Below are 16048 nucleotides of genomic sequence, written 5' to 3'. Positions count from 1 at the left end.
GCTAAATGTTAGATTTTAGGGTGCAGCAATACCTCCAGAAATACACGGCGTCGTCCAGGATCCCCAGCGGTAACTAAAGGCCCATACACACGATACAAAAATCACAAGTAAAATTTCACCCGACAAATGATCTGCCGATTTTCAGATTATTAGTATGGTGCCTTTGGAAGCGGATTCCGATTTTTCGTCCAACTAAAGCCGAATGTGCAGAATATAAAAATTTTGACGTACGTGAAGTCAACATACGATTTTTCATTTAATTAGTGCGGTTTTCGTCCGAAAAAATCCTAAGAACAAGACTACGCATGCTCAGAAACGAAAGGACACAAACTATTCAACACATTACACCACTTCTGAAGTTGAATTCTGTCATGAAAATTTTTGTATGAAAGTAACCTTTTCACTTTCGACATAAAGAACATGCAACATAACAATGGACAAACGGTCGTTCGAAAATCTGATAGTGTGTACTAGGCTTAACTCACCAGAGCCAGGGTCTATCTTTTACTGTAAGTGCAGTGTGTACAGATTGGTGGGCGACACGATGTACATGTATACACCACGATTGACACTGGGATTTACTGCTGGGAACACTTCTAAAGTTAATTTTAAAGTAAGTAGGCATTTTTTTTTTTAAGGATTTTTACATTTGGTGTGTGCGCAGTTTTTATTTATTTTTTTGCCTTTAGCTCTTTCTGGGAATAGGTAAGGGGGTACCAACGCATCCCTGTATTCACTCCCCTGGAAGGAGATATAGATATGTTCAATAAAGAATGCAGTGTATCTTTGCAATACATGCACAGTTTATCAATGTTTTATACCCTTAAAGCGGGAGTTCACCCAAAAAAAAAATATTTAACATTAGATTGAGGCTAATTTTAGTAAGCAGAATCGGGTGTTCTTTTTAAAATTAATGCAGTACTTACCATTTTAGAGATCGATGTTCTCCCGCCACTTCCTGGTATGATCTTGGGGACTGGGCATCCCTATTTGATTGACAGCCTTCCGACGGTCGCATACAGCGCGTCACCAGTTGCCGAAAGAAGCCGAACGTCGGTGCGGCTCTATACGGCGCCTGCGCACCGACATTCGGCTACTTTCGGGAACTCGTTACGCGCTGTATGCGACCGTCGGAAGGCTGTCAATCAAATAGGAACGCCCAGTCCCGCAGCCCATACCCGGAAGCGGCGGGAGAACATCGATCTCTAAAACAGTAAGTACTGCATTCATTTTAAAAAGAAAACCCGATTCTGCTTACTAAAATTAGCCTCAATCTAATGTTAAAAATTTATATTTTGGGTGAACCTCCACTTTAAAGACCTTACAAGTACAGCAAATTACCCATTGATCTGACAGAAATGCACTCAGCCCTTAAAAGGGGTTGTAAAGGTACAATTTTTTTTCTCCTAAATAGCTTCCTTTACCTTAGTGCAGTCCTCCTTCACTTACCTCATCCTTCCATTTTGCTTTTAAATGTCCTTATTTCTTCTGAGAAATCCTCACTTCCTGTTCTTCTGTCTGTAACTCACCACCGTAATGCGAGGCTTTCTTCCTGGTGTGGAGTGCCGTGCTTGCCCCCTCCCTTGAACTACAGGAGAGTCAGAACACTCCCACTAACGCACAGCTCCTTTCTCTATCTTCAACGTTGAGAGCATCCTGAATTTCAAGGAGGCACGACACTCCACACCAGGGAGAAAGCCTCGCATTACTGTGTGGAGTTACAGACAGAAGAACAGGAAGTAAGGATTTCTCAGAAGAAATAAGGACATTTAAAAGCAAAATGGAAGGATGAGGTAAGTGAAGGAGGACTGCACTAAGGTAAAGGAAGCTATTTAGGAGAAAAAAATAAATAAATAGAAGTTTAGCTTTACAACCCCTTTAATTTTCTGTTTAAGGCTGACAACACAGACTGTGGACTTCTAGACTTAAAAATCACAAGAAATGGTGTCAGCCCTGCCATTGGTCTTTTGCTGAACTACTTCCCCTCTCTACATCTCCACAACATTGGTCTGTAGTACAGGATAAGAGATGGGAGTATGCCTTGAAATAACCCAGGAAATAATCACAATCAAGGCTTGGTGCACACCCATGCATTTGTTTAGTGAGTTTTTCATTTTTTCAGTAACACACTACAGTCCATTTAACATTGTCTCCTATGGGTCATGTTCACATCAGTGCATTTTATGGAAAGGGCCAGAGACCAGCGGGTTGTGTTTATTTCCATAGACTTCAATGGATCAAAAAAAGTGCACTCTAAAATGCACCTGCAATATGCATGAACTGCAACCTACATAGGTGTGAACCAGGCCTGAATTTCTAGCATCATCAACAGGTATTTTTGCACTTAGTGAACAGATTTACCAAAACACTTTTAATGGTATAAGAGACAGTTAAACGTTTTTGTTCTGCCCCTTAACGCTCCTACATGGTCATGCACACATAGGCGTTTAGAGATAGGGGCATTTATGGGTAGGAAAATAAAACCCAATGCCAGCGCATCCAGAAACAGCAGATGGCGTTTTGGCAAAAAAAACGCGTTACCGCTAGGTATGTCAAGCACTTGACTGTTAATAATTTGTTTCATTAGGCAGAATAAATTATTGTAGCCACTGAAACGAACACCTAAGCGCTTGACGCACCTAGACGTGTTTCCACGTTTTTTATGTTTATGTTTTTTTTCTGCTGCCAGGAGGAAAGGTGTATAGAAAAGCTGGGCAAATGCCCTGTGTGCATGGGGTCTAAGAACACACTTCTGTAACTGGTACAAACTGGGCTTCCAACATGTACCCAACAGGAGCACTCTAAAATGACTACCAGCATGCAATCTCATATTCTGCAACTGGGAAGTTCAGATTTCATAGAAGTAGGCAAACTAAGCAACACTGAAATTGTAATTATTATTTTTTTTTTACACAACTGTTGTATTCTGTGTTGATTGCAGGCTTAAATACTTTGGATTTCCATGGCAACGAGCAAAAGCTTTGCAAAGAGTATACCTCCAGAACATATGGAAGAACAAGGCAGGTAATACATTCAGTTACAAAAATGCTCTTGTGCCTAGCTCTTTGGAAAGTAGGCAGAATGAGGTGTAAAAAATAAAAAAATTCTAAACTAAAACTGATACGGTTTCCAATTAACAACATTCATAGGCATCAATAGGTATTATAGTGGCCATACTGAGTAAGACTAAATACTGTGAAGCACCCTGGTCCTAAACAGGGCTGCTAATGAATCTAGTTGTGCTAGGTGGTAACTAGCCTAGCTAATTGGTAGGTTGAGCCACCGATTCCTGTCCGAAGTCTGAGTTTGGGGTAGTCTCTCTTCTGTTGGCATTAGAATGATTGATTATCATTAATTCAAGCTATGGGTAACTAGGTTGTCTCAGCCAATCAGCAGGAGTTTCTTTGACCACTGTGTATGGCTTGTATTTCTTCCCGCCTGAGGCTGGAGGCCTGGGTGGGTGTGTGTTGAGAAGCTCCTGGCTACTAGGCGTGAAGCCTAAGGCCTATCCAGGAGGCATGCTGGCTGCTAGGTCCACTTAAAGGGGTTGTAAAGGTTTGTTTTATATTTTCTAAATAGTTTCCTTTAAGCTAGTGCATTGTTGGTTCACTTACCTTTTCCTTCGATTTCCCTTCTAAATGTTTTCTTTCTTTGTCTGCATTTCTCACTACATGTTCCTCCTCAATAAGCTGTTCTGGCTGACTAACCCCCAGCCAGAACGGTTTGGATCAGGGTTGCCCAATCTTTTGAAGGCCGAGGGCCACTTAAGTGACTTGGTAAACAGTCACGGGCCACAATGAGCAGAGTGGGCAGATGACAGGTCTGTGTCCAGTCTGCATATGCAAAGCAGACACAGGCACGGCCCAATCTACGCTATGGGCCCTCTGATCCAATCAAATAGAAGAAGATGGATCCACTTCTGTTTTTTAGCAGATAGGATTGGAGGTAGGCGGGTGTAAACGGACAAACGTCTGTTTACAGCTGCCGCTCCATAGAGGTGAATGGAGGGTCCGATTGGGTCGGACTGTTTGTGTGAAAGGGGCCTAAGACTGCTTTTACACTAAATGTCTGCAGTCTACCCACACCGTGGGTGCGGCGCAGTGTTGCTGTGGTTTTCCCACTTTGCCATAGACGTTTATTATATCCTGCAGGTTTGGTGCACTTTCTGAAAAGCCACTTGCTTCCTCTACTGCCGGCTTCATTCACAACACTGATGTTCTGAGATGGCAGGTGGGCAACCTGCTATCTGGACTTGCCAACCAGCCATCCCAGAGCAGGAGGCCGTGGGCCACATCAGAGGGCTCGGCGGGCCACATGTGGCCCCCTGGTTGGGCACCCCTGGTTTAGAAGGGAAATTGAAGGAAAAGCTAAGTGAACCAACAATGCACTAGCTTAAAAGGAACCTATTTAGAAAAAAACAAACCTTTACAACCCCTTTAAGGCCTATCCAGCAATTCAGGGTTCCACAAAGGAGGAGCAGCCAAGGTTAAGCCTGAAGCTTGGGGAGGAAACGCATGTGTTAGAGGCACGGCCTGAGGGGAGCCTGATCATGTCGAAAATAAAGGAGAAGCAGTTGCCACAAAGGGACGATCACTTCTGTTACCGGAGCAAGTTTGGAAGGGATGTAGTTCTGAAGGAGTACCAGAGCAGATGGGGACAGTGAAGTAGTAGGAAAGCTTCAGTGGAGACTCATCCAGGAAGGCAGAGGGTAGCTGTGAGTAAAGCTTGAAGATAAAGTACAGCGGTCAGTTGTGGGTAAAGCTCGGGAATCCAGCATGTACCTGAGAGTCCAAAAAGTCTAGTGAAAGACAGTGAGCCGAACTCAAGGATCTACAGTGGGATACTGTGAGAGAAGTTGTTGCCATAGGAGACAGCGGTTGCTACCAGACACAGATTGCTGCAGTCACCTTAACGGCCCTCGTTCTGTATTGCTGTCTGCCTAGTTCTAATTTTGTCTTCAGAGTTTGCCTTTATTGCATTTGCCTAGGGGTGTCCTGTGCCCTAAACCCTCTCTCCCCACTGTTTTCCAGTTAAGAGAAATAAAACTTTGTTCATTTTTACAAAAAGTGACTGGCACCCGATCTTTCCACCTTGCACTACACCCACTATGCCCAGTAACCTGCAACTTGAGGAGGAATGTCAGTTCTCCCTGGCTCTGGGGGGGTCACAATTAGGCCCTTAGAAGTCAGAGAGACCACAACTGGAGTCTAAGCCTTTCTATCGAGCAATGGCATTGAGGAAGCCAAGCATTCCCACTGGCAACCATCTGCCCCCTTAAAGTGGCTAAGAATTATCTACTTCTGTCAACCAAGCACCCCTTTGTGTGCCTTTTGAAGAACATATGAAGCCTGACATATGCAAAAGTAAAGCCTTATTTATTATACCAATTCAAACTCCAAACAGCTAAATGCACTACTGAAATAAAACATACATGGCCTGTTTTATCAGGTTACATTCCGAAAAAAAAAAATTGATCAATATGCATAAATACATAAGTGGTCCATATAGTGAATTTGGCGATGAGTTATTCAATTTAAGGTCATGACATAGGATAAGGGTTATGCCTCGTACACACGGCTGGGATTTCCGAGGAAAAACAGCGATGATAGCTTTTGGCCGGGAATCCCGACCGTGTGTATTTGCTCCCTCGCAGTTTTTCTGACGGGAAAACTGCCAAAAAACGCCGGCAAAAAAAAAAAGAAGAACTGGCTCTCTTTTTTCCCTCCGTCGGAATTCCTGACTGATTTTTTCCTGTCGGAAATCCCGAGCGTGCGTACAAAACATTAGTCTTTACGTCTAGGGGAAGAGAGGAAAAAAATCTCCAAATACGGAAAAAGTTTCTTTACAGTAAAAGCTGTGTAAGGCCCCTTTCACAATGAGGCGGGGGCGGTGGTAAAGCTCTGCTATTTTTAGCGGCGTTTTACTGCCAATTTTGCAGCGCTATTCGCCCGCTAGCGGGGCAATTTTACCCCCGCTTAGAGCCGAGAAAGGGTTAAAAAAACACCGCAAAGCGCCTCTGCAGAGATGGTATATCCATGGTGTCCCATTGATGATTTCAATGGGCAAGAGCGGTATACACACCGCTCCAAAGATGCGGCTAGCCAGACTTTTTTTTACCGTCCTGCTAGCGCACCGCTCCAGTGTGAAAGCCCCGAGGGGAGACAACGAGGAGACACAGCAGCAGCTGTTCAGGTCGGTTTGCAGGTGCTATTTTGAACGCAATAGCGCCTGCAAAACGACCCAGTGTGAAAGGGGTCAAAATATGCAATGGACTCCCTTCAAAAAGGTGGTTAGGCCACCTCAGTAGATTGTTTTAAGAAAGATTCTTTCCTTGATACACATGCTATAACTGGATACTAATATTTATAGGCAATGTTCATCCAGGGAATATCCAATTGCCTCTTGGGGGATCAGGAAGGCATTTATTCCCCTGCTGGAGCAAATTGGATCATGCTTTATTTATTTTTTGCCTTTCTCTGGGTCAACTGTGGATACAGGATTGTATAAAAAAAAAAAATATGGTTGAAATAGATGGAGTTTTTGCCTTTTTTTCAACCAGACTCTGCAACGATGTAGCTCATACATTTATTTTTGGTGACGCTTAATATATGTGAAAAGCATCATGAGACCTTTGCCATTACATTCAATGGCCCCCTTCACATAAGAATTCCACCCAGTCATGCAAGCAACATAACTTCTAGATTTTGACAAAAAACACACCACAGAGAGGAATGGAATTCCATGAAAAGTAGTTACAGAAAAAAAATGTGTCATATACATTTTCATTCGAGTGGTGCCCTATCTCCTTAGAAGATGCATGCAAAAAAATGTATGCAAGAGGAGCCAGAGAAAAAAAAGCGTGCATTCTGAAAACACAAAAAGTGTGAAGCGGCCCTAATCCTACAGCTGGACCATAAAAATTCTTCCTCAAAGAACTCCATTCTTTTTATATGGCAGCATGAAATGCCTCATCGACTTTAACATTAAAGCTATTTTAGTAACGGTTTGATACTATGCGGCGTGATATAAATACTCTGTTCTGACCACTTTGTGGTGGAGTTTTGCCGGCACAATCCACGTAGAAGTAATGAAACTCTGACTAAGAGGAGTGATGGGTATTGTCTTAAGACTCCAGTAAATACTTACTATAAACACTTCGCCGGCTTCAAACTTATGTCTCGCGGAATACCTGGCCCAATAAAATAGCTACATTAGGGGTCAGACAAAAATACAAATAAAAAGTAAAGTGAAATCATATTTCTTATTACAGTAAAACCTTGGTTTGCGAGCATAATTTGTTCCAGAAACATGCTTGTAATCCAAAGCACTTGTATATCAAAGCTTTTTTTTACAGGGTATACAAGTGAGGCAAGTGTAGCAATTAGGGTTGTCCTGATACCGATACCAGTATCAGTATCGGGACCGATACCGAGTATTTGCGGGAGTACTTGTACTTCCGCAAATGCCCCCGATGCCTGGCCGAATACTTGTGTCCCCCAAACCCCCCCCCCTGCCGCAACCGCATACCGCAAAGCCGCCGCCGCTGTCGCGTTAATCAGCATGCGGGGAACATTACAGGCAGCTTTCGTTTGAATAGCTGTGTTCCCCGCCGCGCCGAGACACTCCCCCTTGCTCGAGATTGGACGGGTGATCTGTCCAATCCTGAGCAAGGGGGAGTGTCTATACACGGCGCGGCGGGTAACACAGCTATTTTAACGAAAGCTGCCTGTAATGTTCACCGCATGCTGATTAACGCGGCAGCTGCATCATCTAGGTATGGGGTACATGGCTGGATATATGTGGGGGACATGGCTGCAAATGTGGGGGGACATGGCTGCAAATGTGGGGGGACATGGCTGCAAATGTGGGGGGACATTTAAAAAAAAGTATCGGTATTGGCGAGTACATGAAAAAAAGTATCGGTACTTGTACTCGGTCCTAAAAAAATGGTATCGGGACAACCCTAGTAGCAATAAGTTGCTAAATGTTGTACCTTCATTAAATGTAACCATATTGCTACACTTAGAGGCTCCTCTCCTTTTTTATACTCAGTTGTGACATGACGCTACTCTTATATCAAGACATCGCTTGTATATCAAGGCAAAATTTATTAAAACATTTTGCTTGTCTTGCAAAACGCTCTCAAACCAAGGTTTTACTGTATTTCTTTTTTTGCTGTCTGTCCCATTGTGGAGATTTTTCTTCCTCGCTTACAGACACAATGGGGGTGTCTCCGTTGGAATATTTTCCCTTTATTCCTGTTACAGTGACAACTTGAATGTTTGGGTCCAAGAGACAAAAGTCACACCAGAACACATGGAGGGTGCATCTCGCTTATACGCTGGCCAGCACACCAACAAAAAATTGCTGTAATCCAAGCAAATCCTCTAATTCTTAAAGCAATGTTCAGTGATGACCTTACAAACCTGGAACTTTATGGCAACCTATTGGAATACGCGTTTTGCTATTCTAACCACAGTAAAATTAAATCAGATTTAAAATGTCTGATATTAACAAATGAAATGTGATTGATGAATATGCATTACTATACTTTTCACCTCTTCACAATAATGTTTTGCTGAGCAAAGTCACTCCGGGGGCTTAACCTACCAAAATGTTGAGATCTAGCGGCCCATCTTTTACAACAAGGCATCGCATAATTCACAGTTAGGAACTCATCAGTCTGTCCTACAGTACATGCCTTGTTGACATGTTCACTGATATATGGATATTGCCAAGCATAAATGATACATTAGTTAGAAAACCATAGAGTAGGCACATTAATTATTTATCACAGATTTAAATTTAGAGAAATGAAATACTACTTCTCAATGGACAACAGCATAACAACTTGTAGGAAGGACTAGGATATGTAACCAGGCCGGACACATAAGTTAATGCAAGAGACCCGAGTACACTTCAAGGCAGCTATTTTCAGAAGGTACCAAGATGGCATAAGAGGAAAGAGAGAAGAGCAGGAGGGAAGGACCCGGAGAGAGAAGAAGAGGAAGAGCAGGAGGGAAGGACCCGGAGAGAGAAGAAGAGGAAGAGCAGGAGGGAAGGACCCGGAGAGAGAAGAAGAGCAGGAGGGAAGGACCCGAAGAGAGAAGAAGAGCAGGAGGGAAGGACCCGAAGAGAGAAGAAGAGGAAGAGCAGAGCAGGAGGGAAGGACCCGAAGAGAGAAGAGAAATGAGCAGGAGGGAAGGACCCAAAGAGAGAAGAGAAAGGAGCAGGAGGGAAGGAGCCGGAGAGAGAAGAGAAAGGAGCCGGAGAGAGAAGAGAAAGGAGCAGGAGGGAAGGACCCGGAGAGAGAAGAAGAGGAAGATCAGGAGGGAAGGACCCGGAGAGAGAAGAAGAGGAAGAGCAGGAGGGTAGGACCCGGAGAGAGAAGAAGAGGAAGAGCAGGAGGGAAGGACCCGGAGAGAGAAGAAGAGGAAGAGCAGGAGGGAAGGACCCGGAGAGAGAAGAAGAGGAAGAGCAGGAGGGAAGGACCCGGAGAGAGAAGAAGAGGAAGAGCAGGAGGGAAGGACCCGGAGAGAGAAGAAGAGGAAGAGCAGGAGGGAAGGACCCGGAGAGAGAAGAAGAGGAAGAGCAGGAGGGAAGGACCCGGAGAGAGAAGAAGAGGAAGAGCAGGAGGGAAGGACCCGAAGAGAGAAGAGAAAGGAGCAGGAGGGAAGGACCCGAAGAGAGAAGAGAAAGGAGCAGGAGGGAAGGAGCCGGAGAGAGAAGAGAAAGGAGCAGGAGGGAAGGACCCGGAGAGAGAAGAAGAGGAAGATCAAGAGGGAAGGACCCGGAGAGAGAAGAAGAGGAAGAGCAGGAGGGAAGGACCCGGAGAGAGAAGAAGAGGAAGAGCAGGAGGGAAGGACCCGGAGAGAGAAGAAGAGGAAGAGCAGGAGGGAAGGACCCGGAGAGAGAAGAAGAGGAAGAGCAGGAGGGAAGGACCCGGAGAGAGAAGAAGAGGAAGAGCAGAAGGGAAGGACCCGGAGAGAGAAGAAGAAGAGGAAGATCAGGAGGGAAGGACCCGGAGAGAGAAGAAGAAGAGGAAGATCAGGAGGGAAGGACCCGGGGGGAGAAGAAGAGGAAGAGCAGGAGGGAAGGACTCGGAGAGAGAAGAAGAGGAAGAGCAGAGGGAAGGACCCAAAAAGAAGAGGAAGAGCAGAGGGAAGGACCCAGAGAGAAGAGGAAAGGACCCAGAGAGAAGAGGAAGAGCAGAGGGAAGGACCCAGAGAGAAGAGAAGAAGAGCAGAGGGAAGGACCCAGAGAGAAGAGAAGAAGAGCAGAGGGAAGGACCCAGAGAGAAGAGAAGAAGAGCAGAGGGAAGGACCCAGAGAGAAGAGAAGAAGAGCAGAGGGAAGGACCCAGAGAGAGAAGAGGAAGAGCAGAGGGAAGGACCCAGAGAGAGAAGAGGAAGAGCAGAGGGAAGGACCCAGAGAGAGAAGAGGAAGAGCAGAGGAAAGGACCCAGAGAGAAGAGGAAAGGACCCAGAGAGAAGAGGAAAGGACCCAGAGAGAAGAGGAAAGGACCCAGAGAGAAGAGGAAAGGACCCAGAGAGAAGAGGAAAGGACCCAGAGAGAAGAGGAAAGGACCCAGAGAGAAGAGGAAAGGACCCAGAGAGAAGGACCCAGAGAGAAGAGAGGAAGGACCCAGAGAGGAAGAGCAGAGGGAAGGACCCAGAGAGAAGAGGAAGAGCAGAGGGAGGAACCCAAAGAGAAGAGGAAGAGCAGAGGGAAGGACCCAGAGAGAAGAGGAAGAGCAGAGGGAAGGACCCAGAGAGAAGAGGAAGAGCAGAGGGAAGGACCCAGAGAGAAGAGGAAGAGCAGAGGGAAGGACCCAGAGAGAAGAGGAAGAGCAGAGGGAAGGACCCAGAGAGAAGAGGAAGAGCAGAGGGAAGGACCCAGAGAGAAGAGAAGAAGAGCAGAGGGAAGGACCCAGAGAGAAGAGAAGAAGAGCAGAGGGAAGGACCCAGAGAGAAGAGAAGAAGAGCAGAGGGAAGGACCCAGAGAGAAGAGAAGAAGAGCAGAGGGAAGGACCCAGAGAGAAGAGAAGAAGAGCAGAGGGAAGGACCCAGAGAGAAGAGAAGAAGAGCAGAGGGAAGGACCCAGAGAGAGAAGAGGAAGAGCAGAGGGAAGGACCCAGAGAGAGAAGAGGAAGAGCAGAGGGAAGGACCCAGAGAGAGAAGAGGAAGAGCAGAGGGAAGGACCCAGAGAGAGAAGAGGAAGAGCAGAGGGAAGGACCCAGAGAGAAGAGGAAAGGACCCAGAGAGAAGAGGAAAGGACCCAGAGAGAAGAGGAAAGGACCCAGAGAGAAGAGGAAAGGACCCAGAGAGAAGAGGAAAGGACCCAGAGAGAAGAGGAAAGGACCCAGAGAGAAGAGGAAAGGACCCAGAGAGAAGAGGAAGAGCAGAGGGAAGGACCCAGAGAGAAGAGAGGAAGGACCCAGAGAGGAAGAGCAGAGGGAAGGACCCAGAGAGAAGAGGAAGAGCAGAGGGAAGGACCCAGAGAGAAGAGGAAAGGACCCAGAGAGAAGAGGAAGAGCAGAGGGAGGAACCCAAAGAGAAGAGGAAGAGCAGAGGGAAGGACCCAGAGAAGAGGAAGAGCAGAGGGAAGGACCCAGAGAGAAGAGGAAGAGCAGAGGGAAGGACCCAGAGAGAAGAGGAAAGGACCCAGAGAGAAGAGGAAGAGCAGAGGGAGGAACCCAAAGAGAAGAGGAAGAGCAGAGGGAAGGACCCAGAGAGAAGAGGAAGAGCAGAGGGAAGGACCCAGAGAGAAGAGGAAGAGCAGAGGGAAGGACCCAGAGAGAAGAGGAAGAGCAGAGGGAAGGACCCAGAGAGAAGAGGAAGAGCAGAGGGAAGGACCCAGAGAGAAGAGGAAGAGCAGAGGGAAGGACCCAGAGAGAAGAGGAAGAGCAGAGGGAAGGACCCAGAGAGAAGAGGAAGAGCAGAGGGAAGGACCCAGAGAGAAGAGGAAGAGCAGAGGGAAGGACCCAGAGAGAAGAGGAAGAGCAGAGGGAAGGACCCAGAGAGAAGAGCAGAGGGAAGGACCCAGAGAGAGAAGAGGAAGAGCAGAGAGAGTGTGAAAATGCAAAAAGACGACAAGAAAAAAAAAAAAAAAAAAAAAGCATAAACATGGAGGTGTGCACAAAAAAATAAGAGCAGAGAGATAGAGAGAGTTCACAAAAGAAGAATACAGGAAAGCATGTGAGAGGGAGAGCACACAAGAAAGAAGGGTAGAGCAAGACAGCACGCAAGAGGGAGGGGAAGAAAGATTAGTGGTGGCATGAAGAATGCATGTAGGTTTTTCTTATTCTATCCATGTTTTATGATGCGACATAAGATGTCCCTGTCTCAACCTTGAAGTGGCCCCTCCATAGGACCAGCATATATATAGTGTGTACAGATCCATAGGAATAGAATGCTGTACATCGGCATACAGATCTTTTGGATTGGCATATATATCGGATGTAGAGGTCTATAGGACCGGCATGTATCAAGTTTACAGATCTATAGGACCAGCATATATTGGGTGTACAGATCTAAGGAACCATTACACACCAATCAGCTAGATTGGATGGAGATCTGGAGATTTTGGAGGCCAAATCAACACCTTGAATTTGTTGTTGTTTTCCTCAAACAATTCTTGAACCATGTTTGCAGTGTGGAAAGGGCACATTATCCTGCTGAAAGAAGCCACCGCCATCGGGGAATCCCATTTCCATAAAGGGGTGAACTTGGTCAGTAACAATGTGTAGGTAGGTGGTACGTGTCAAGGCAACAACCACATAACCCAAGGCTTCCCAGCAGAACATTGCATAAAGCATCCCACTGCCTTGGTTAGGTTGCCTTCTTCCCATACTGCATCCTGGTGCCATCTCCTCCCCAGGTAAGTGACACTCCCGACCATCCACATGACTCATCAGACAAGGCCATCTTCTTCCATTGCTCCATGGTCCAGTTCTGACGCTCACGTGCCCATTGTAGGCACTTTTGCCTGTGGACACGGGTGAGCGGATGGGTAGCCCCATACACAACAAGCTGCACTTACCATTTTATATGTTTTCAACACATCAACTTCAGGGCCAACATGTTTACATGCTGCCTAATCTACCTCACTGGCTTTCTGATGCCATTGTAATGAGATAATCACTTTAGCTTGTCAATTGTCAAAGTATAGTTGATCAGTGTATATCAGTGTACAGATCTATAGGACCAGTATATATGGGGTGAAGAGATATAAAGGACTGGAATATATAGGATCTAGAAGTATATATCAGATGTAGGGATTTATAAGACCAGTATATAGGATGTACAGATCCAGAGGTCTGTTATATATCGGGTGTACAGATCTAGAAGACAATTATGTGAAGGGCGTATATGTCTATAGGACCAATATATGTCAGGTGTACCGATATATTGGTATACAGTATGTGGTGTATAGGTCTACAAGTACTGTATATATCAAGTTTAAAGCCCTATAGGATTGGTATAGGGATCTATGGGTATATATGGGGCCTAAAGATCTATAGGTCTTTTCTCTTTATATATATATATATATATATATATACACATACATACATATACACACACACACACACACACATAGTATAAACAGGACTGGTATACACAGCTCTATAGGTATATATGGGGCCTAAAGATCTATAGGTCTTTTGTATACAGACATTATATATGTATATATATATATATATAAAAAAATATATAGTGTACAGTATAAACAGGACTGGTATACACAGCTCTTTAGGTATATATGGGGCCTAGAGGTCTGTATATACAGATCTATAGGTCTAGTGTATAAAGGGTATACAGACGAAGGATTGGTATATACAAATCTGCAGGCATATATGGGATGTACAGCTCTATAGGTCGTTTGTGTACAGATCTATACATATATATGGAGTGTACAGTATAAATAGGACTGGTATACACAGATCTATAGGTATCTATGGGGTGTAGGTAAATTTGGGGTGCACAGATCTATAGGTATGGTATATATGGTGGGTACAGTATATACAGATCTATAGGTATAAATCGGGTGTAGGCATATAAAGGCTGTACAGATCTATAGGCCTGGTATATATGGGGTGTACAGTATATATACAGATCTAGTATATATGGGGTATACAGCTCTGTAGGTCTGCTATCTATGGTGTGTACAGTATATATAGGACCAGTGTATACAGATCTATAGGCCTGGTATATATGGGGTGTACAGTATATATACAGATCTAGTATATATGGGGTATACAGCTCTGTAGGTCTACTATATATGGGGTGTACAGTATATATAGGACCAGTGTATACAGATCTATAGGCCTGGTATATATGGGGTGTACAGTATATATACAGATCTAGTATATATGGGGTATACAGCTCTGTAGGTCTACTATATATGGGGTGTACAGTATATATAGGACCAGTGTATACAGATCTATAAGTCTGGCATATAGGAGGTATACAGATCTATAGGACTGCTATGGGGTGTACAGTATATATAGGACCAGTCTATATAGATCTAAAAGTCTGGCATATATGAGGTATACAGATCTATAGGCCTGGTATATATATGGGGTGTACAGTAAATATACAGATCTTGTATATATGAGGTATACAGATCTATAGGACTGCTATATATGGGGTGTACAGTATATAATATATATGCACATATATGATTGGAATATAGGGGGTGTATATGGGTGTGTACAGTATATATATATATATATATATATATATATATATATATATATATATATATATATATATATATATATATATATATATATATATATATATACACATATAAGCAGGATGAGGGATGACTACCTTCGGCCAGGACCTCGTCCACGGTGACCTGGTGCCTCCCGATGGTGAAGACCCGTCCGATGTATCCGGTGCCCAGCCCACTGACAGATCCTCCACCAACCCCGGAGCCCGATCCGCCGAGCTCCCTGCGGGAGTCGAAGAACTTCTTCATGTCTGGGGCCCCTACACGTCCGATGCCTTATATCATACAGGCCCCTTTCTCCTCCTCCTCCTGCCCCCGGCCTCTATTAATAAACAATCCGGGATGGGTGCCGCAGGCGATGTATAGGAGGGAGGGTGATGTCGGGTGACAGCCTTACAGAGCCCGGGATCGGCCGGTCATCATTGGGGTGTGATTGGGTCCGGGCACGGATCCTGGGAGGAAGGGTGACATTACCGGGCGGCGGGGAGCCCCATAGAGGATGCTGATCCCGGGGACAGTACAGCTGATGATGATCTCTGTGAGGTCCTAACCAGGAAATGAACCTTCACAGGAAATGACTTCGATTTCCACCAATCCGGCCTCCTCCTCCTCCCGGTGCCTCCAGCTGCAGATCGGTGGATATGACAATGTGTCACCCGGTGGGGGGAGGGCCCCGGCGATGTGCGGTTCTGTACGGAGCTCCGGCGTTGTCACCACCAGGAATGATCGTTGTGCACGGCTGGGAGGAGGGCGCACTGATCACACTACTGCCATTCATCCCGGGTTGGCCGGGCCGAACTGCATGCTGGGGGATGTAGTCTGTACACAGCGCCGCTCTATGAGCCGTGCGAGGGCGAGAACTACAATCCCCAGAGGGCCCGGCTCCTGGATGAGCCATCTGCCTGTCATTCTGGAGCGCTGACTGTGTGCGATCACCTGAGCCCTGGACATGACCTACATAGTGTGTGTGTGTGTGTGATCACCGACCTCTCCCATCTGTTAGCACCACATCTGGCCGATCAGTCCTATCTCTGCTGGTCATGTACCATGTCACATTCTTTATACACATTGTCATTGGAATTGGATGGATAGGCAGGACCTCATACTGTAATGATGGGACATTTTTTAAATGTGACCATATGTGATTCCTGCGTCTAAAAACCCACCGCTCCTCTGATGAGCGATTCACATTCAGATCCCTCTTCAGAGGAGATTGACAGGAGGGGATGTGGTGCCATCTCACCGCCTTTTTTAACCCAGTTTTGCTGAACGAGCACGCTGCAACCACATGCATTGCACATGTTCACAGGCCG

At 45.5% G+C, this 16048-nt stretch overlaps 1 protein-coding gene across 12 annotated transcripts in view; it reads right to left on the bottom strand.

Moving 5' to 3' along the window:
• AAK1 (AP2 associated kinase 1) overlaps nucleotides 1-15521 on the bottom strand; it is a 182138-nt gene extending 166617 nt beyond the window's left edge. For 8 of the 12 annotated variants that reach the window (XM_040345887.1, XM_040345888.1, XM_040345891.1 and 5 more), the window contains exon 1: nucleotides 14834-15520. In XM_040345887.1, the coding sequence (XP_040201821.1) occupies nucleotides 14834-14984 (151 nt within the window). In that variant the 5' untranslated portion in view covers nucleotides 14985-15520. Of the gene's footprint in view, nucleotides 1-14833 lie in introns of all 12 variants that reach the window. The other 4 variants (XM_040345885.1, XM_040345893.1, XM_040345892.1 and 1 more) reach the window with 2 other exon arrangements.
• Between the last annotated feature and the right edge of the window lie 527 nt (nucleotides 15522-16048).

The sequence above is a fragment of the Rana temporaria genome, chromosome 3, assembly GCF_905171775.1.
Source record: "Rana temporaria chromosome 3, aRanTem1.1, whole genome shotgun sequence".
Classification (NCBI taxonomy): Eukaryota; Metazoa; Chordata; class Amphibia; order Anura; family Ranidae; genus Rana; species Rana temporaria.
The sequence above is the reverse complement of the archived record's forward strand: the minus strand, read 5'-3'. Positions and strand labels throughout refer to the sequence as shown.